At 38.6% G+C, this 22,226-nt stretch overlaps 1 protein-coding gene across 2 annotated transcripts in view; it reads right to left on the bottom strand.

Annotated features, from left to right (window-relative positions):
• dync2li1 (dynein, cytoplasmic 2, light intermediate chain 1) overlaps positions 1-22,226 on the bottom strand; it is a 32,319-nt gene that overhangs the window by 4,097 nt on the left and 5,996 nt on the right. Inside the window, exons 3-12 of one of the 2 annotated variants that reach the window (XM_063055645.1) lie at positions 19,313-19,347; positions 19,030-19,099; positions 16,663-16,751; positions 15,683-15,869; positions 14,075-14,143; positions 13,898-13,975; positions 12,339-12,418; positions 11,984-12,054; positions 7,727-7,824; positions 5,364-5,456 (exon numbers count right to left, since the gene is read on the bottom strand). In XM_063055645.1, the coding sequence (XP_062911715.1) occupies positions 5,364-5,456; positions 7,727-7,824; positions 11,984-12,054; positions 12,339-12,418; positions 13,898-13,975; positions 14,075-14,143; positions 15,683-15,869; positions 16,663-16,751; positions 19,030-19,099; positions 19,313-19,347 (870 nt within the window). The remainder of the gene's footprint in view (positions 1-5,363; positions 5,457-7,726; positions 7,825-11,983; positions 12,055-12,338; positions 12,419-13,897; positions 13,976-14,074; positions 14,144-15,682; positions 15,870-16,662; positions 16,752-19,029; positions 19,100-19,312; positions 19,348-22,226) is intronic. The other variant, XM_063055646.1, reaches the window with a different exon arrangement.

Below are 22,226 nucleotides of genomic sequence, written 5' to 3'. Positions count from 1 at the left end.
ATGTTGTGGCCATCACTGAATCGTGGCTAATGGACGGTTGTAGTTGGGAGCTGAATGTCCGAGGTTACACATTACATCTGAGGGACAGGAAGGTAGGCCGAGAGGGTGGTGTGGCTCTATTGGTAAAGAATGGCATCAAATCAGTAGAAAGATGTGACATAGGATCGGAAGGGGTTGAATCCTTGTGGGTTGAGTTAGGAAACTGCAAGGGTAAAAGGATGTTGATGGCAGTTACATACAGGCCTCCCAACAGTGGCTGGGAAGTGGACCACAGGTTACAAAAGGAAATAGAAAAGGCGAGTCAGAAGGTCAATATTATGGTAGTCATTGGAGATTTTAACATGCAGGTCCATTGGGAAAATCAGTTTGGTAATGGATCTCAAAAGAGTGAGTTTGTTGAATGCCTAAGAGATAGCCTCTTAGAGCAGTTTGTCATTGAGCCTACTAGGGGACAGCTATATTGGATTGGGTGTTATGTAATGAACCTGAGGTGATTAGGGAGCTTAAAGAACCCTTAGGAACCAGTGATCACAATATAAATGTGTTCAATGTGAAATTCGATAGGGAGAAAGTAAAGTCTGATGTAGCAGTATTTCAGTGGAGTAAAGGAAATTACAGTGGTATGAGAGAGGAGTTGGCCAAAGTACATTGGAAGGAGCTGCTGGCAGGGATGTCAGTAGAGCTTCAATGACATGCATTTCTGGGAAAAATGAGGAAGCTGCGGGACATGTATATTCCAAAAATGAAGAAATACTCAAAAGGTAAAATAGTATAACTGTGGCTGACAACGAAAGATAAAGCTACTGTAAAAGCAAATGAAAGGGCATATAACCAAGCAAAAATTAGTGGGAAGCTAGAGGATAGGGAAGTTTTTAAAAACCTACAGAGAGCAACTAAAAAAATCATTAGAAGGGAAAAGATGAAATATGAAAGCAAGCTAGCAAATAATATCAAAGTGGATAGTAAAAGTTTTTTCAAGTACGTTAAAAATAACAGATAGATGAGACTGGATATAGGACCCCTAGAAAATGAGGCAGGAGAAATAATAACAGGGAACAAGGAGATGACTGCTGAACTAAATGAACATAGCGGTATGCCTGATGTTATAATGTGTGAAGGAAGAGAAGTGGATGCAGTTACTGTTACAAGAGAGAAGGTGCTCAAAAAGCTGAAAGACTTAAAGGTACGCAAGTCATCCGGACCAGAAGAACTGCACCTAGGGTTGTGAAAGAGCTAGTGTTAGAGATTATAGTGGCATTAGAAATGATCTTTCAAAAATCATTGGACTCTGGCATGGTGCCAGAGGACTAGAAAATTGCAAATGTTACTCTGCTCTTTAAGAAAGGAGCAAAGCAGCAGAAAGGAAATTATAGACCAGTTAGCCTGACCTCAGTGGTTGTGAAGATGTTAGGGACAATTGTTAAGAATGAGGTGATGGAGTATTTGGTGACACAGGACAAGATAGTACAAAGTCATCATGGTTTCCAGGGAACATCCTGCCTGACGAACCTGTTGAGATTCTTTGAGGAGATTACAAGTAGGATAGATAAAGGGGTTGCAGTGGATGTTATATATTTGGACTTTCAGAAGTCAAGTCAAGTCAAGTCAGTCAAGTTTATTGTCAGTTCGACCATACACAGTAAAAACGAAACAACGTTCCTCCAGGACCATGGTGCTACATGAAACAACACAAAACTACACTAAACTATGTGAGACAGCACAAGGCTACACTAGACTACGTAAAACAACACAAAAACTACACTAGACTACAGACCTACACAGGACTACATAAAGTGCACAAAACAGTGCAGGGCAGTACAATAATTAATAAATACAACAGGCATAGTAGAGGACAAATTACAATATAATAATAAATGAAATAGATGTCAGTCTAGACTCTGAGTATTGAAGAGTCTGATGGCTTGGGGGAAGAAACTGTTGCATAGTCTGGTTGTGAGAGCCCGAATGCTTTGGTACCTTTTGCCAGATGGCAGGAGGCAGAAGAATTTGAGGGCGAAGGCCTTTGACAAGGTGCCACACATGAGACCGCTTACCAAGTTAAGAGCCCATGGTGTTACAGGAAAGTTACTAACATAATTAGAGCATTGGCTGATTGGTAGGAGGCAGAGAGTGGGAATAAAAGGATCCTTTTCTGGTTGGCTGCCAGTGATTATTATTGTTCCGCGGGGGTTGGTGTTGGGACCACTTCCTTTTATACTGTATATAAGTGATTTAGATGATAGAATAGATGGCTTTGTTGCCAAGTTTGCAGATGATACGAAGATTGGTGGAGGGGCAGGTAGTGTTGAGGAAACAGGTAGGATGCAAAAGGAGAATGGGCAAGAAAGTGGAAAATGAAATACAATGTTGGAAAATGCATGGTCATGCACTTTGGTAGTAGAAACAAATGTGCGGACTGTTTTCTAAATGGGGAGAAAATCCAGGAATCTGAGATGCAGAGAGACTTCGGAGTCCTTGTACAGAACACCCTGAAGGTTAACTTGCAGGTTGAGTCGGTGGTGAGGAAGGCAAATGCCATATTAGCATTCATTTCAAGAGGTCTAGAATACAAGAGGAAGATGTGACGCTGAGGCTTTATAAGGCACTGGTGAGGCCTCAACTTGAGTATTGTGAACAGTTTTGGGCCCCTCATCTTAGAAAAGATGTGCTGGCAAAGGAGAGGGTTCAGAGGAAGTTCACAAGGATGATTCCAGGAATGAAAGAATTATCATAAGAAGAGTGTTTGATGGGTCTGGGTCTGTACTCACTGGAATTCAGAAGGATGAGGGGGAATCTCATTGAAACCTTTTGAACGTTGAAAGACCTAGACAGAGTAGATGTGGAAAGGATGTTTCCCCATAGTGGGAGAGTCTAGGACAAGAGGGCACAGCCTCAGGATAGAGGGGCGCCCTTTCAAAACAGAGATGTGGAGAAATTTCTTTAGCCAAAGGGTGGTGAATTTGTGGAATTTGTTGTCACATGCAGCTATGGAGGCCAGGTCATTTGGTGTATTTAAGGCAGACATTGATAAGTTCTTGATTGGACATGGCATCAAAGGTTATGGGGAGAAGGCTGGGAACTGGTGTTGAAGAGGAGATTTAAAACAAAAGGATCAGCCATGATGGCCTAATTCTGCTCCTATGTCTTACGATCTTAGTGTTTGAAAGGTTATGAGGAAGATTTGTTTTTATTATTTTGCATATTTATTGCACCTAATTTAGATTACTTATTTTCCTTATCTCAAGGTGAAATTTGTTATAGCTGACCATAGGTCAGATAAGTACACACACCTTGACAGCACAAAGAGTTGGGATAACCATTTAAAAGTAATTTGTTTTTCACAAAACTATGTATCACTGAATTGTTAACTTGATAACAGCATGAGATCAACAAATACCCAAATACAGGTAAGAGACAATTGTTTACTTCCTGTAATATGCCTTAGATTGACATTGGCAAAGATCACACATATTCCTAAGAATATTATGGAAAACATTTCTAAAAATTAACTATTGGTAATATATCAGATATAACATAATGAAATGTATTCATGGAAAACCTTTAAGATATTCATTAGGGAAGAGCCAAGACTAAAATGAACCGAAGTAACCTAGGGTAATTATAGATCATAATCTGTGGGGAATCTTGTGAACTCTAACTCAAGGTTAACTTACATAATGGCACAACTGTTGTGAGTTCAGAGTAATAACATTATTAGCTGGATTCATCATTCATATATGATTATTCATTTTTAGAAAGAATACCGACTGACCTATGAGTTGGGAAAATGTGCCTCGTGAACTACTTCAGGAAAATTTGCAACTTTTTATAATCACTCAGATTAACTTGTCAATTTATGTACAATGCATCTTGAAGTTATTGGTTTGATAAGCGGAGAAACTACAAAAGGAATTTTAGTAATAGTGCTGATAAAACTAAAAGTATGGCCAATATAATTGAAATTTAACAAATGCACACTTTCAAGTATGAAGGATATATTGTCCATGCTAAATAAACTGCTGCAACTATTTAGTAAATCTCTTAAAAAACACAGGATTGAATTCAAAGCATTAGGAGTGATACAAAATCTGTACATAGCCCAAGTTGTCAAGTCTCTGAGCAGTTAACTAAGCATGGTTAATAAAACAAGGTCGGTGCCAAACTGAAAGTATTAGCTCAAAGCAAAGTGGAAACCCAATGCAATGAAATAAATGAAAGAGGTAATATGATAGAGAACAATTCTAGAAAAAAAATCTATACATTGTTGAAAAGTAAAAGTAAAACATTACATTTAACATTACATATTTCTTTTTAACCATTTGCATGCTTATTAAATACATATTCGGCAATGTATTATGAGCAAAAGGTAAATGGCTTATATTCAGCAATAACTTTACTGCTGAGGAGCACATTTTTATGGCATAGTCCTTCAATATTAGCATTTTGCATACTGTGTAAAAGTTTCAAAACATTTGCCAATTTTTTTCAGCAACTTAGCTTGGCAACCTGGGGTGATGAACCTTTATTTATTTAGAGATTATCATCATCAGGTGCCGTGCCCAGTTTGAGCTTTGACTGTCATGGCCCACACACTCTTGATTCGGGTCAAGTGGATCAATTCATTGGTATTCATTTCCAGTTCTTTGGCTGCTGTCTCCATCATCATTTGTCTTTGTCTTCCTCTTGTTTTTTTCCCTTCAATCTTTCCCATAATTACCGTGCATTCTAACTCCTCTTTCCTAATCACAAGTCCAATGAAGTTACGTTGCCTTTTCATGTATTTAGAGATACAGCATGGTAACAGGCCCTTCTAGCCCAGCAAGCCTGTGCCACCAAATTACATCTATTTGACCAATTAACTTATGCGTCTTTGGAATATGAGAGAAATCTGGAGCACCCAGAGGAAGCATACACAGTAACAGGGAGAATGTCTAAACTCCTTGCAGACAGTGGCAGAAATGAACCCGATTTGCTGGTGCTGAAAGCATTTGCCTTTATAAAACATATTTCATGACTAAAAGTACTAAATTGGCAGTAAAATACTTATAGTTGTAATGGAAAATAGAAAGAGAATAAATAATGGCCTGAATCCAATTTTCCTCCTCTTCAAAGTTGTGCCACACAGTATCTTCTAAATCCTAATAGAGTGGATGAGACCTAGATTCTCATCTGAAAGATGGCACCTTCAACAATACAAATCACTCTGTCTTAGGTTCTTGTACTCAAGTGCTTAGAGTGGATTTGAACTCACAGCTACTAACTGAACTGCAGCTGATGCAATCCTGACAATGACACTGGTATTAGTGGATTTAAAATATGACAGATAAATAAAATATGCATCTTACTGAAACTTTGTAAGTTACCTGGTCCTTTTGTGTTCTCATTGCATCCACTTCAGGTTCAGCATACCGTGGGTCCTTGGCTGGATCCAAAACCTCTTTGATTTCTCTGGTACTCTGTAAGTAGAAAACAACTAAGTCTACAAAACCATAAGATATAGGAGCTGAAGCAGACTACTCGGCCCATCAAATCTGCTCTGCCATTCAATCATTGGCTGTTCCAATTTTTCCAGTCATCCCCACTCCCCTGCCTTCTCCCCATACCCTTTGATGCCCTGGCTAATCAAGAACCTATCTATCTCTGCCTTAAATACACCCGATGACTTGGCTTCCACAACCGCTCGTGGCAAAAAATTCCACAGACTTACCACACTCTGACTAAAGTAATTTCTCCGCATCTCTGTTCTAAATGGATGCCCTTCAATCCTGAAGTTGTGCCCTCTTGTCCTAGACTCCCCTACCATGGGAAATAACTTTGCCATATCTAATCTGTTCAGGCCTTGTAACATTTGGAATGTTTCTATGAAATCCCCCTCATTCTCCTGAACTCCAGGGAATATAGCCCAAGAGCTGCCAAACATTCCTCATACGGTAACTCTTTCATTCCTGGAATCATCCTCGTGAATCTTCGCTGAACCCTCCCCAATGTCAGTCTATCCTTTCTAAAATAAGGAGCCCAAAACTGCACACAATACTCCAAGTGTGGTCTCATGAGTGCCTTTTAGAGCCTCAACATCACATCCCTGCTCTTATATTCTATACCTCTAGAAATGAATGTCAACATTGCATTCGCCTTCTTCACCACTGACTCAACCTGGAGGTTAACCTTTAGGGTATCCTGCACAAGAACTCCCAAGTCCCTTTGCATCTCTGCATTTTGAATTCTCTCCCCACCTAAATAATAGTCTGCCCGTTTATTTCTTCCACCAAAGTGCATGACCATACACTTTCCAACATTGCATTTCATTTGCCACTTCTTTGCCCAATCCCCTAAACTAACTAAGTCTCTCTACAGGCTATTTCCTTAACACTACCCGCTCTTCCACCTTTGTATCATCGGCAAATTTAGTCACAAATCCTTTAATCCCATAGTCCAGATCATTGACATACATCATAAAAAGTCAAAACTGAAGAGCCACAAGACTGTTAAGATTTAGGATTTAAATACTTACATGTTAATTCAATTATTCACAAGCAAATTCCATGTTTAGAATGGAAACTTAACTGGATTTTACAATATTCCTCCCAGCTTGAAAATAGTAGCTAGAGATAATAAGGTTTATGTAGAAGTTTACAGAAATCTGAATGCAACCAATTAAAAATAAAATGGATGTATTAGGGCAAAGGAGGCAGCTAATCGGTTCATTAAATCCATGCTGTCTATTTGCAGAGCAATCCAGTCAGACCCATTCTCCTGCTTAGTCTCCAAAGCTCTTAAAACTTATTTCCCTTCAATGCCTATTCAATTTCCTTTTGAAGTTATATTTCACCTCTGCTTTCATCATCTGTGAACAGCTAGTTCATTACCACTGCCTACTTAAAAAAAAATATTCTGCACATTTTCCAAGCATCCATTGTCCTGGTATATTTCTGATAATTTTCTGGTTAATGGTGACTCAGGTATATTGATGACAGAGGAATAATCATTCAACGTATTACCGTCAGCATGTGTGGGTGGCAAGATTCTTTCTTACTGATGATTGTAATACTCTGTCACCTTTAAGGTATAAATGTTAACTGGCATTTAAAATAAAACAGAAAATGCCAGAAACACACAGCAGGACAGGCAGCACATGGAAAGAGAAACAGAATTACCAGTTTAGGTTCAATGCCCTCTGTTAAATCTGGGAAAGAGAGAAACAAGTTAGTTTTCAGTAACTGAGGCCCTGGGAGGGATGTCAACCAAATAGGACATCCCTGATGGAGTGAGGTCAAATGGGTGAAATACAGAATTTGAGCTGCTACATTATGTGTTGCAGGGTTGAGGGACATGCTCAAGGAGGCCAGGCTACACAATGGAGAGAAAAAGCTGAGCTAAACTTCCAAGTGGATGGCAAGTAGAAATACTCCAGTTCTCATACAGTCAAAAAAGAGCAAGTTACCTAAAGTAGGAGAATTCATTGCTGACTGTGCTCAGATTGAAGAGATGGTGTTCTTCAAACTTGTGCTGGGCCTCATTATAACAGTGCAGAGGCCTCTGACAGTGTGGTACTGGGGTGGAAATTAGATTGGTGAGCAACTGGAAGCTCAAGCTCACTCCAGTAGATTGAATACAGAATCTCTGCAAGTGACTATCCACTTTCCTCCTCAGATGCTGCATGACCCACTGAGTTCCTTCAGCTGTTGTGTTTTGCACTTAACACACTGATCATTAGCTTACAAATTACCTCACATGGGAATAACCTCTCATATACTTTCTTCCACAGATCAATTGGATTTCGTGCACTAATTTTGCTCAATTCAACTTCAGCAGCAGGTGGAGATCCTGCATATAGAAACATACAAATAGATTTAAATAGTACAAATTATATTCAAATAGACTTAAGATTCCTTTGAATCTGTAGTATTTACATGCAGATTTACCAGGTCCACATGATCAAAACTAATTGGCACGAAGCATGCTTCCAAACGTCACTGCATATTTAAGTTTGTAATGTTCAATATATCCCTGCAAATAAAAATCTCATAATCTTATAATAGCTAGAAGTTCACAGCACAATGATGAAAAAAAGATCAGTTCGCACAAGTGAAGTTTGAGAGCCAGAAAATACAAAATAAAATAGATCCCTTGATAGCTTCATTTCCTGGTTTAATCTTTTGGGTCTATGCTGACTTTGGTTGGAATTCTATACCCATCTTCAGTACCTTGAAATAATAATAATAATAATAATAAGAAGAAGAAGAATAAGAAGAAAGAAATAAAAAAAAAATAATAATAATAATAAGAGAAAGATCCTCCATGGAAGGCATCCCCACGATCTTAACAGGTGAGATGTTGACAAGAAAGTGTTGAAAGCCTGGGTCAGTGTTGGAGACCTCCTCCCAGAAACAGAAGGGTTCCTTGTGGCAATACAGGACTAGATGGTTAACGTAAAAAATTATCAAAAATAAAATAATAAAAAATATATAATAAAGGACCAACAAATTCAAGATGATAAATGCAGAAAATGCATGATGGCGGAGACGATGGTGGCGCGATGCAGTGTGCAGCGGCCACTCCGGTGATGAATATCTGTTATCTGTCAAGCAGGAGACAGTGCACAATCCTGATTTGATGGAGACAGATGTGAAAGCATGGAGGAACATCTGGGAAAACTTCTGAAATGCCCGTTTCGCCGCCGCTGCTACTGTGTGATCCAGAATCTCCGGAGGGGAAGGCCCCGAGTCCTCGGCTTTGCTTGTTGCTCGGCGACCAGGGCAGGGTCGAAGTGCTCGGCAGAGATGGTGCTCGGTGTCGGAGGGCTGGTCGGAGGCTCGAAGTTTTCAGACGGACCCAGAGTCGGCTGCAGTTGGGTGCTTCCAATGCATCGGCAAGTTTGCGGTGCTTCCGTCTGCGTGAGATGATGGGGCTATCGGGACTTGAGACTTTTTTTTTAACCATGCCCATGGTCTGCTCTTTATCAAATTACGGTATTGCTTTGCACTGTTGTAACTATATGTTATAATTATGTGGTTATGTCAGTTTTAGTCTTGGTTTGTCCTGTGTTTCTGTGATATCTTTCTGGAGGAACATTTTTATCATTTTTTAATGCATGCATTTCTAAATGACAATATACAAGGACTGAGTGTCCTCATAATCTAAAAAAAATTTTTTAAATTGCCAAGAGAAACCAGAAACAATCCAGCACATTACAAGATCCTGCAGCTCGTTGACTCAATCTGATTATTTACACAGGCACAATCAACTGGCAAACATTATTCAGCAAAAACTTGCTTTAAAATACAAACTCATAAAAGAAACTATACCTTACTATAAATGCAAGTCTGATCCAGTTTTAGAGTCTTGAGTCCCACAGAAGTATATTACGACTGATCCGTTATTACAGATAGAACAATCCATAATAAAATCCAGATATAATATCACAGGATAAACAGGCAAGAATAACTTACTAATAGAAATAACCATTCCAAACACACATAACATACAGAAATCAGTAAGTGAAAGAAATATGCTGAATTAAAAGAGGAAATTGAAAGACAATGGAACATGAACTGGGTACGTGTATATGTATATATTGCTCCAATAGTAACATCTACAACTGGTATAATCCCAAAGTCACAATTAGGTCTACAAAGCAATATTTATGTAAATCTCCACAAAGCCACAATACTAAAAACCATTAGAATAGTCCGAAGGTTCCTAGCAATTGAGAAATGAATGTGCTTGGCTATGCCGTAGCTCAGGTTTTACCAGCTTGAGCTGAGAAAAATATAAAAATACAACAATAATAATAATAAATAGAAAAAAAAAGGATTTTAGGGTTCCCCACCTTGACTGCTCTATGTAACAGGTTCATGTTGGAATTCATATGGACAAGCAGTAAGCATTCATTGGGTTTTTCCACAGTTTATGAAAAGTAGTTTCATATGAACTAACTGCCATTTAGACGACTAGAGATGCAGGTAGAATTCTGGACAAGTTCTGATTTAAGATTTTTTCAATGGCAGTACATACTAGGAAATTGCAATCTGCTGCAGAAAGATGACAAAGACATGATATCACACTGGTTGTAGGTCTGCTGAAGTCCTAGAAGTGCTTCTCTGGCTCTTGATTGTTCACTGAGTTTCTGATAATTTGTCCCTAGTCTATTTTGCAAGGAATTAATGTAAAATTTCTCCAAAGACATCAACAATAATAATGGTGGGTGGGGTTAGGATTAAACAGCAATGTATATGTACGCTATGGGCTGGTCCTATAAAAAATGACATAGAAGACCGTGCTACTACTTAAAAGGTGCATTTGGAGCTTCCTCTTCAGTCGTTCATAAGAGTTCAGTTCCATGATAAAATAGCAAAAGCAAGTATTTACAAGTCTTCTTTTCAAGCACTTAAAGAGACTAACACCTAAGCAAATATACAATGGGTTGATTTATTCTAATAAAAAAAGACTGTTTGATTTCTGATTCTGGGGCACTGTAAAAGTGTATTTTTTATCATATAAATAAGAGGTTGCCAATTTTAGTAAGCACTCAAAGAATCTATTAAATTATAAATATATATTCTGAGAGGAAACACATTTTTCTTTGTAGGTCACATTAACAGAATAAGTAAATGGGCAAATTGTTCCTTGCCACTCAGATGTCAGGACAGCTTACTGCATCTAATGTCCTGCTCTTGTGATAAGATGGGCTGCAGGAAGTTACCTCTCTACCTCAGTCATATGTTATAATAACTGACATTGCCAAATGAATTTGTAGCACTATAGATAATTGTGTGGTAGAACCAATTTTTCTCCTTCATTTCCTGGACATCCGTTCTCACCCCACGTTCCCACCATCTAAACAATGATAGAGTTCCTCTTGCCCTTACCTACCATCCCATGAGCCCCCAAATCCAACAGATCATTGTCCATAACTTCTGCCATCTTCAAACCCATCTTTACCTCCCCCTCTCTATTTTCCGCAGGGACTGTTCCCTCTGTGATTCCCTTGTCCATTTGTCACTCCCCACTAATCTCCATCCAGGCACTCTTATTCCTGCAAGTGGCAGAAGTTCCTCACCTTCCCATTCACCTCCTCCCTCAGCTCCATTTAGGGCTCCAAAAAGAGCTTCCAGGTGAGGCAACACTTTATCTGTGAACCTGTTGGGGTCGTCTACTGTATCCAGTGCTCTAAATGTAGCCTCCTCTACACTGGTGAGAGACGACTTGATTGAGGGACCGTTTTGTCAAACACTTCAGCTCCATCCAAAAAAAGCAGAATTTCCCAGTGGTCAACCATTTCAATTCCCATCCTCATTCCCATTCTAACATGTCGGTCCATGGCCTCATCTTCTGCAATGATGAGGCCATTCTCAAGTTGGAAGAGCAACACCTCACACTCCATCTCAGTAGCCTCTAACCTTATTGCATAAACATCGATTTTCTCACCTGCCTATCACCTCCCCTGGAGTCCCTCCTCCTTCCCTTTCTCTCATGATCCACTCTCCTCTCCTATTAAATTCCTTCTTCTCTACCCTTTGCCTTTTCCACTTATCACCTCCCAGCTTCCTACTTCTTCACCCCTCCTCAACCCACCTGGTTTCACTCATCATCTACAAGAGAAAATCTGCAGATGCTGGAAATCCAAGCAACACACACAAAATGCTGGAGGATCTCAGCAGGCCAGGCAGCATCTATGGAAAATAATACAGTTGACATTTTGGGCCGAGACCCTTCAGCAGGACTGTACTCTTTTCTATGGATGCAGCCTGGCCTGCTGAGTTCCTCCAGCATTTTGTGTGTGTTGCTTCACCTATCACCTTCTAGTTTGTCCCCCCTCTCCTCTCCCACCCTCTTATTCCAGGATCTTCCCCCTTTGTTTCCAGTCCTGATGAAGGGTCTTGGCCTGAAACTTTGACAGATTACTTATTTCCATAGATGCTGCCTGACCTGCCGAGTTCCTCCAGCATTTTGTGTGTTTTATCAATTTCTGTTGTTCACTTACCAATCTGACTCAATGAATCCATCCCAGCAGGGACAAACAGTGGTTTGTTATACTCTACGGATATTGTTTTGCTACAAAACAAAATAAATTAAGTATTTTGAGGTTATCGCATTTTTAAATTTTAAAAATTCTACTTCCATTCCATCACTTTGGAAAGACTGTTGGACCCTTCTAGTCTGCAAAATCAGGAGCTGATATGCAATGTTCAAACTGAGCCATCATTCAGTTTTGCCAAGAATCAAAGTTAGCAAGCTAGTGTTTAGTGTTATTCTTTTCAAGAATGGCAGAGCATTTTACTATTATTCCCCACAATACACACTTAGCTATTGGAAGTGAAATACAAAATGCTACTCACCTTCTATCAGTGCCAAATGCCAAATTGTTCAGGACAGTTCGCATCTTTGATATTGTACTTTCTGATTTATTGCTGAAAAACTAAATAGATATCATATAATATTGATAGGATTTGATATGAAAGTTTTTCTTCTAGGTTGTTACTATTTGACAAAACTGACACAAAGCTCAAATTGCTGACAACAGAAGTAAATGGCTAGGTTCCTGACTGATTGATGTCACTTTATGCACAGAGAAAATGGAAGCAGTAAATATAGCCATTTCACATAGGATCATGCCTATGATTGTCTATAAAACCATGAACACTACCTTGTTTATTTTTGAACTATTTATTTATTTCATCATTTATAGTAATTTATGTCTTTCCTCTCTACTGCTGCTGCAAAACAAGTTTGACAACATACAAGTCAGTGTAATAAACCTGATTCTGATGAAATTATCTGTATAATTAATGAAGAACCATTCCAGATTTACTTTGGTTTCCTCTATGAGTCACAGTGGCCAAAAACATTTTTTACACTGTTGGTTTTCACAAGCAAGGAGGCAAAAGGCAAGTTAACTCTCCTTCATGACTATTTTGTTTTGCCTCATCAATTGTTCATAATTATTATTTATCAGACCATCTATATTGTGAATATCGAATCATTGTTTTGGTTACCATTGGCAATTCGTTTTCCTATTCACTTTAACCCCACATTAAGTTTTGGACCTCATATCGATGCTACTGAGACCTTCTTTTCCAAATGACTCCACCCTTGGTACATTTCATTTGCTGCCTTAGTTTCCTTCAAACTGGTCTTACTAATATACTCTTGGCCGGCCTCCATTATGTTTCCCTCCAAAATCCTACCTCATTGATCTTAACTTGGACTGAACCATTCCCCTGTCCTTTTACTATGCCTCTAGCATTGGTTTTGAGATTCTTATCCTTCTAGGGCCTTGTCTTCCTCATCTCCGCCATTTCCTCTAGCCTTCCCTCCGGAATTTTGCTCATTTCCTGTATTTATTCATTCCATTACTGGTGTTTATGTTCAGTTCCCAAGGACCTAAGCTCTGTAATTCCTTAACCACATCTGATTCCAAAGATACTCATTTAAACCTACACCACTAATGCAACTTCTGGTCACCTGCAACAGCCCATTCTGCTCATCTCCACTATCAAGTACCTATCTAAACCAATCTTATCTTTTCTCCTCTCACACACAAATCAAATCCTCAGTCTCCAATTTTCCTGCCACCCACCTCCACAGGTGCAATTTACAAAAGCCTATCAACCAGCATATCTTTGGCATGTGGGAAGAAACTGGAAAACCGTGAGGAAACTACATGTTCACAGAGAGAACGTGTACATAGACAGCATCTAAAGTTAGGAATGAATCTGGTTCTCTGGGGCCATGAGAGAGGGGCACTAACCTTTGTATCACTAGAATTTCCTGATATAAATTGCATTTTATTTCTAAAATAATGGTCCAGTAAAGCATAGTTTTTCCCCCCATTATGATAAAAACTCAGTTGTACAGAAAGTTGAACTTATTACAAACGTTAACAATGAAAACATACCAACAGTGAAGCTCCATAGTAATGAGCAACAAAACGCAGTGTCTTGCAAATTACTTTTCTTTTCTCAGATTCAAAATTCTATGGAAAGAATATTAAATTAGCACACCACTGGAACAACTGTTTTCACAAATATAACATAATACTATGAATTAAATGACAATACAAGCTTCACTGTACCTGAAAAATATCATACTTGCTTCCCATTATAACTAGAGGAAGGGGAAATGGATCAACAAGTTCCCAATCCTGATGGAATTTAGAAGAAAAAATAAATATACTTTGGTGCTTAAGAAGTACACATACTGTTTAAAAAAAAGCTAGAAAAATCTTTGACTGTCAAAAGTCTGGATTCAAAATTCAATTCACTAAACCTACTTCATTAAAGCTGAGCAAATAACACCATCCTGAGATTAAGTAAGAACCAAAGCAAGTAACTGCCCTGACACAATTGAGCAAAATGTGTTCTTCAGCACTTTAAATATGTATTGAGAGATCACCCAATTATAATAAATTTTATTTCACCCAACCAAAATTTAAAGAGAAAATTAGAGTAGCTGTCATCTATATTTAAGGTAGCAGAATAAAGGAACCACGAAGGGATATTCTAGAAATAAATAAAACTCTTTCTTACACTCACATCTGAGATAATATAATCTTAATATCAGCCTCTGTGATTCACTACAAAGGTACTTCCATGCTGGCATAATTCAGCAACAGAATATACACACAGTGGCCACTTTATTAGGTACTGCTGGTACCTAATTCAAAGTCACAAAGAACAAGGAATTGATTGTGGAGTTCAAGAAGGTGGGAAAACACATGCCTGTCCTCGTTGAGTATCAGTGGTAGAAGGGTGAGCAACTTAACAGAATCTATCCTGGGCCCAACATATTGATGCAACCACAAGAAAGGTATGCCAGTTGTTATATTTCATTAGAAGTTTGAGGAGATTTGGTATGTCACCAAAGACTCTAGCAAATTTCTATTGATGATGGTGGAGAGCATTCTGATCACTTCCTGGTATAGAGTCTCCAATTTATGGGATCAAAAGAGGCTGCAGAGGGTTGTAGACTGAGCCAACTCTATCATGTGCACAAGCTTCTTCAACATTGAGGGCATCTTCAAGGGGCAGCGTCTCAAAAAGACAGCATCCATCATCAAGGACCCCCATCTAGGACATGCTCTCTTTAAAAGAGGTTTGAAGCTCAGATTCAAGGTCATCAACTTTGAACATGTGTTCCTTAAGCAACCAACATGATGCAGATGTGGTTACAATGAACCACAATGGGGTCCACCAGCATGGTATCCAATTTTACTGATGATATAACAATGTTTGAAAATCAAGCTCCCAGGAATGTATAATGAGACATAAATAGGTTAAGCACTTGATTTATTACAAACATCAGTTCAGATGGGTAATGGCAGTTACATGTGAACATGAACCTCTCTTATATTCTCCCACAGCAGCAGCATTTCATTTCCACTTTCCTGCCTATCAACTTGTATTACATAGGAACTCTACTGCTTTGCTTATCAAATAGTCATGTCTTTCTCTTTAATATAAAAATCATTGTATTGTGTAAAATCGGGATAGGTGAATAGGTTAGAAAATTTTAGTGAGGAATTTGTGAAAACTCTACCAAATTTTCCCCTGTACCCTACCTTTGCCTAAAACTGAAGAACATATTTGGTTTTCACATCACCTGTACATAAACCAAAATTATCTCAACAAAATCTTACTTCTAAAGGTAAGATTGCAGAAAGTTTTCTTGAAGCTACACTCACCGGATGATCCTTCTGCAACATTTTCCAGGTGCTTTGCTTGATTTCATTTACTTTAATGGAATCTTTTTTAGCTAGTTCATTAATGGTTTTATTTATCTGGTTCTTTGTCACACTCAGTAGCTTCTCCATGCACGGCCACAGTTCATTGGGTTTGGAAAGATCCAAAACCAAAACAACAGAAAGGCTCCTATTGCAAATTAAGTATCACAAATATCTGTTAATAAATATCTTTTCAATGCATTTTAATTAGATTAGGCATGATAGTACTGAATGGCATGAATCCAGATGATCTAGTTGTGCTACTTATTAGATGCTTATGTGAAAATCACTGCTCAGTATATTCCTGTAGGTAATATTACATCCATATAAGCCAACTGTAATATACAAAGTGGCAATTTTTTTGGCTATTAAGTAAATTGTACAGATGTGGTATTCTACTTAAATGGATTTCTTTCATCAGCATAAATATCCAATCATAAATTATGGGTGAAATAAAGCATGAGCATAGGTCAGAAGTTTCTTCATATAAAAGAATGACAACTGGTAGGCTAAACCTCTGTGTGATCTTGCGAATATTTTAAGGAATTCAGTTAGACTAGCATTTGAGGTTCTGAAAACTTTAGAATTCTAGCACATATGATCATGATCTATCCTTGAGCAATGAATTTAAAATTTTAATAATAGGCTGTAATAATAAAACTACAAATGTTGTAAATTGTGCAACAACCATGAGTAATGATAAAAAAAATCAAAGTCTACAGGCCAACCAGAGTGAAAATACAAGTACAGTACAATTTCTTCATGTGGACTTTGGTCTCAGCATGAGCATGTAGAACTCTGACCAGGCATAAAGCAGTTCTCAAGCACTTATTCAAAGGACAAAAGCATGCAACAAATAAATTCTTGTTAAAATCTATTTCAGTTCCATTTTTATAATTTTCCAGTGGAGGTCAACCCCTGGACCAAATAGCAACACAAACCTTATGTTGTTGACAGTGATTGGAATCTGGGCAAGGTCAGACAGAGAGGTTCCACCACCTAGTTCCCAAAACTGGGCAATATCTTTTGGCTGCAAAATAGAGTTCAACACATCAAATAGAGACACAAGAGACTGAAGGCGCTGGAATATGTAGCAACAGACAAGTTGCTGGAGTGGTACTAATTGCCAGTGCACCTTGCTGAAACATAATAGAAAATTCTGCAAATACACAGATGCTGGTTATATTTGGTATAGATTGTCACCAGAGCTCCAAATGAAAACTCAACCAAAATGTCCATCATGTTAATTTGGATTTCTTGCAATGTATTATTACACAGGTTTTATTAGGGTTGAAAATTAAGCTAATGCCCTCCAGTGACAGAAAATTGATGAATTGTGAAATAAATATCACCAAAAAAAAAAGTTACAATCTCCTTTATATTATATCTCCAATCTTACTTATCAGCTCTATCTAACTTTTATCTTTTTACTTGGAACTGCTTGGAACAGATCACACCTATGAAACTTTAACACAACATCACTAAGATCTGTTGTGCTGACCAATTGTGAAGATGATTGATGGTATTCCCTAAACTGTGCTCACATTCACACAAATCATACAAATTAATTTGTTAGCACTTCATACACTCATTTACATTTCTTTGCAACAGAACTCAGTGCCTTTGATATGACAATGTGTACATTACATATTAAAATAATTGTATGGAGCAAAATGACTATCTTCAGAGGCCTGGCAAGTATATTCAATTAGTACTAGGGTATGGCAGATCTACCTATTTTTTTTGAAGATTGTCAGCTTACAAAAAATTCTACAACTCCTACTAAGGAACACATACAATATGGATTTAACATGCATATAATGTATTTAAGACCAACTTGTGGGGTCTAATGAAGATTTTTAATTCAATTTAGCTTAAAGAAATTTAGACTGGCAGCTTGTGAGGGTTTAATAATTGATGGGCTTGGGGACACAGAGATTTTAGAGTATAAATTCCTTTTGGTGTGATTGACAAAGCCCTCTCTCACATTTTCTTTGATTCTTAGATGTCTGCTCTTACTCCACCTCACCCAGGCAGAACAGATACAGCTTCCCTAGTCCTCACCCCAGGCTCTGCATCCTTCATTTCTGCCAGCAGTAACAGGACTCCAGCACTGGCCACACCTTCCCATCCTCATCCCTTGTACTTCCACAAGAACCACCTTCTGTGACTCCATGGTCTGTTTATTCCCCCCCATCTACCCTTCATGACCCCTGGCATTCTTCTCTGCAACACAGAAGATACAACACTTGTTCAGACACCTCCTCCATCACCACCATCCAGGGAACTAAATAGCCCTTCAAGGTGCAGATTCACATGCATCCCCTCCAACCTTGTCTACTGCATTTCCTACTCTCTCTTCTATATCGGCTAGACCAAGGGCAGTCTAGGCGACCAATCCGCAGAGCACCCGCACACAATACCTGTTGCATGCCGTTTCAACTCCTCTTCTCATTCCCACAGCAACCTGCCCAACGCAAACTAAAACAACACTTCCTATTCCACATGGCTACATCGCAATGGTATGAGCATTGAACTTTTCATTTCCAGGTAATCTGTGCTCCCTTTCCTTCAGATTCGCCTCTGAACCTTCCATTTTGTTCGCTTTCCCATACTGACCGCTGTTCCAGATTCCATCACCCTTCTGGTTTCATCCACCTAATACCCACACACTTCATCCATTATATTCCCTCTTCCACCTGCCCCTTACCTCTCCCATTTTCACCTTCCTTACTGATCAGTCTCTTGCACTTGGACCCATGTGCCCTGCTTATCACCCTCCATCCTGTCTCAGCTTTCACCTTGCCCTCCCTCTGCCTAGCTCTTCTCGGCTTCCATCAATCATATACTTGCCGATAACCTCACTCCACTTCTCCCCCTTCCCCACATCATCCTTTACCCCCCCCCCAGTCCACCTGTAACTACCAACCCCTCCCTTAGCACACGCCCTCTTCTATCATCTTTCTTCTGTCTCAGTCCTAATGTAAGGTCTTGAGCCAAAATGTCAACAATTCCTCTCCTCCAATAGATGCTGTTTGAGGAGAGTTGTTGAGTTCCTCCAGCAATTTGTTTTTTTTTTTGGTTAATAAGTCTATTGTTTACCTCCATTTAATCACTATATTAGTTCACCACAAGGAATTTAACATTCTGTTACAATTACCAGTCTGACATACAATCCCGATTTCCTGCTTTGTCTATACTTCATTAGCTAACTAGACAGGAGCTTGGACCAGCCATAGTTTTGCTCCAAATCTCTCTGGAAGTGTTTTCTTGCTTGGAATCAATTTACCAACAATGTCAGTGCTTACAGTGCTATGTCCTCTTGCTCTTCTTCCAAAAGTATATTCCAAAGCTAACGTAGGCTTTGAAATTTCATCTCTGCCAAAACAAGTTTATTGCACACATTATTATCAAGCTCATCAAGTACTGCATGGTTCTAATTTTTCAATTATTTATCTGAAGTTATATCTGGTAACATAAATATTACAAATGTGTAACAGTGATAAACTATTATGTTGGTATGGGCAGTTTAAATCCACACTCTGGAATCACTCAATTTTATAGATTTTAAACTCATTGACCAAGACATACCTGTCAAGAAATCTGAGTAATATTGTAGTTTTCCCCTGTAAAATAAAATACAATTACATGTAAGCGACTCCAGACATGTATACATCCTAATTAACAATGTCCATAATTATTTTGTTATTGAAATTGTTTATGAAGAGCAGTTTTTTTTAAATTGACACATAAAGCAAGAGCATAATTTTCTGGAAAACAAATTTGGAGAATACATTTTGAAAACTGACACCCATCCACTCTTCCCCAGTTCTGAAGGTATAATATTAATCATTTATTTTCTTTCCAGTTCTGCCAGCTGCATTTCTGTTTATGATTTGTCCTGGGCCCAATATATTGATAAAATCATGATGAAGGCATGCTTCAGTAGCAGTTTCGAGGAATTTAGCCAAAAGACTAGTAAATTTCGCTGCCACAAATATAACAAGTTTCATGTCATAAAACAGAATAAACCCATTGCTAACAAATAATCTTGATTTTGATTATTACATGCTAATTATGAAACTTTAGTCAATGCAATTATTTATATTAATTATGCAATCAAAAGGACAATAGCCCGCATAATCAACAAACTCATTCGTAAGGCCACTGATGTTGTGGGGATGGAACTGGACTCTCTGACGGTGGTGTCTGAAAAGAGGATGCTGTCCAAGTAGCATGCCATCTTGGACAACGTCTCCCATCCACTACATAATGCACTGGTTGGGTACAGGAGTACATTCAGCCAGAGACTCATTCCACCAAGATGCAACATAGAACGTCATAGGAAGTCATTCCTGCCTGTGGCTATCAAACTCTAGAACTCCACCCTTGGAGGGTCAGACACCCTGAGCCAATAGGCTGGTAATGGACTTATTTCCTGGCATAATTTACATATTATTATTTAATTATTTATGGTTTTATATGGGTATATTTATACTCTGTTCTTGGTTGGTGCAACTGTAACAAAACTAAAGTTCCCTGGGGATCAATAAAGTATGATTATGACTATATTAACCTCCAATAATATCATAAGGACTGAGCACCAGGAGATATATGGGAAAGCACTCCCTCATAATAAGGATGAATTACTTCTACTTTAGTTTTATGGGCTCCATGCTGGCTAATCAGCAAGTTGCATATATTTCCAGATAGGTGAACGCTGACAAGATAGAATCTTGGACTGAAATGTCAGCTATCTATTCATTTCCATAGATGCTGCCTGACCTGCTGAGTTCCTCCAGATTTTTGTGTCTATTGCTTAGGATAGGCAGTTTGTATTTTTCTTTCCTTCTGCTATCTAAACAGAATGTCTGTCTGCCTGTAATGAATGCCTGGTCTCAAGGTTCTCAATTTCATCCCAAATGCTTCTTTTTCTTTGAATGGTCAAGGGCCAGGAATTCCTGGGAATCAATGGGCAGTGAGGATTTGATCTTCAAATATCTTTTCCTCATCTGACCAAAGATTGCCCAGGCACATTGAGGTAGTGTTACATTTTTATCATCAATGCCTGCCTATGCCGAGAAGTAGCTTCTGACATAAGGGAAGTGGTTGAGATTTCTGGAGTCCGACCATTAACCTTTATGGTCATAGACAATGTGATGCAGGTATTGCACTCAACATGAGCAAGATCAAGGTCCTCTACCAATGCAAAAGCAATTAAGGGGAAACTCACACCCTCTGATACATTCCCCTCTGATATATTAACAAGTATCTCACTTCTCCTAGCCAGGTATCTACAACAATGAGACCAAAGAAATGAGTTGAGACCATATTAATTGTGATAGAATCAGCTAGTTGGGGTTTTTGTGGTGAACCAACAGTTGGCTGCAGAGTGTATGGTGGTACATTCTGAACTTCCTTGACTGCACATTTTTGCATTGAAATTGAGCTGGAGGTCAGAACTGCTTAGAATCAGAACCAAGTTTAATATCGTGGGTGTTGTGAAATGTGTTAACTTAGTGGCAGCAGTACAATGTGACACGTGATAAATATAGAAAAAAAATGAAATAAGTATATATGTATATTAAATAGTTAGATTAAAAATAGTGTAAAAACAGAAATAATTTAAAAAGTGAAGTCTTAGCTTTGGGTACGATGTCCATTTAGAAATTGCATGCCAGGGAGGAAGAAGCTGTTTCTTAATCGTTGAGTGTGTGCCTTCAGGCTTCTGTACCTCCTTCCTGATGGTAACAATGAGAAGAGGGCATGTCCTATGTGATGGGGGGGGGGTCCTTAATAACAGACGCTGCCTTTCTGAGGTACTACTCCCTGAAGATGTCTTGGATACTGTGGAGGTTAGTGCCCAAGATGGAGCTGATTAATTTTACAATTTTCTGTAGCTTCTTTCGATCCTATGCAGTAGCCCCCACCCCACCCCCACTCCCATACCAGACAGTGATGCAGCCTGTCAGAATACTCTCCACGGTACATCTGTAGAAGTTTTCGGGTGTTTTTGGTGACAAGCCAAATGTCCTTAAACTCATAATGAAATATAGCCACCGTCTTGCCTTCTTTATAGCTGCATCAATATGTTGGGACCGGGTTAGATTGTCAGAAACACTGACACCCAGGAACTTGAAATTGCTCCTTCTTTGTTCCCTCATCTTACTCTTCCTGAAGACCACAGTCAGCTCTGTGGTCTTACCTATTCAACTGGTAAAGAAAATCCCAAACTTTCATCAAAAAGGTGCAATTTTTGTACATTTTCTTTACTTAACTGTATATTTAAGTTTTTAATTATTTCACAATTCAGAATCAGAATTAGGTTGACAATCATTGGCATATGTTGTGAAATTTACTGTTTTGCAGCAGAGGTAACACATAATAAACTATTAAACTCAATAAGTATATAAAAAATTAAATTAAACAAGTAGTGCAAAAAGAGAATAAAAAAATGGCAGAAGGGAAGAAGCCGTTCCTGAAAAATTTGAGTGTGTCTTGATGC

The sequence above is a fragment of the Mobula hypostoma genome, chromosome 8 (assembly GCF_963921235.1).
Source record: "Mobula hypostoma chromosome 8, sMobHyp1.1, whole genome shotgun sequence".
In the NCBI taxonomy this organism is placed as follows: Eukaryota; Metazoa; Chordata; class Chondrichthyes; order Myliobatiformes; family Myliobatidae; genus Mobula; species Mobula hypostoma.
Note: the sequence above shows the minus strand (reverse complement) of the source record. Positions and strands in the feature narration are given on the sequence as shown.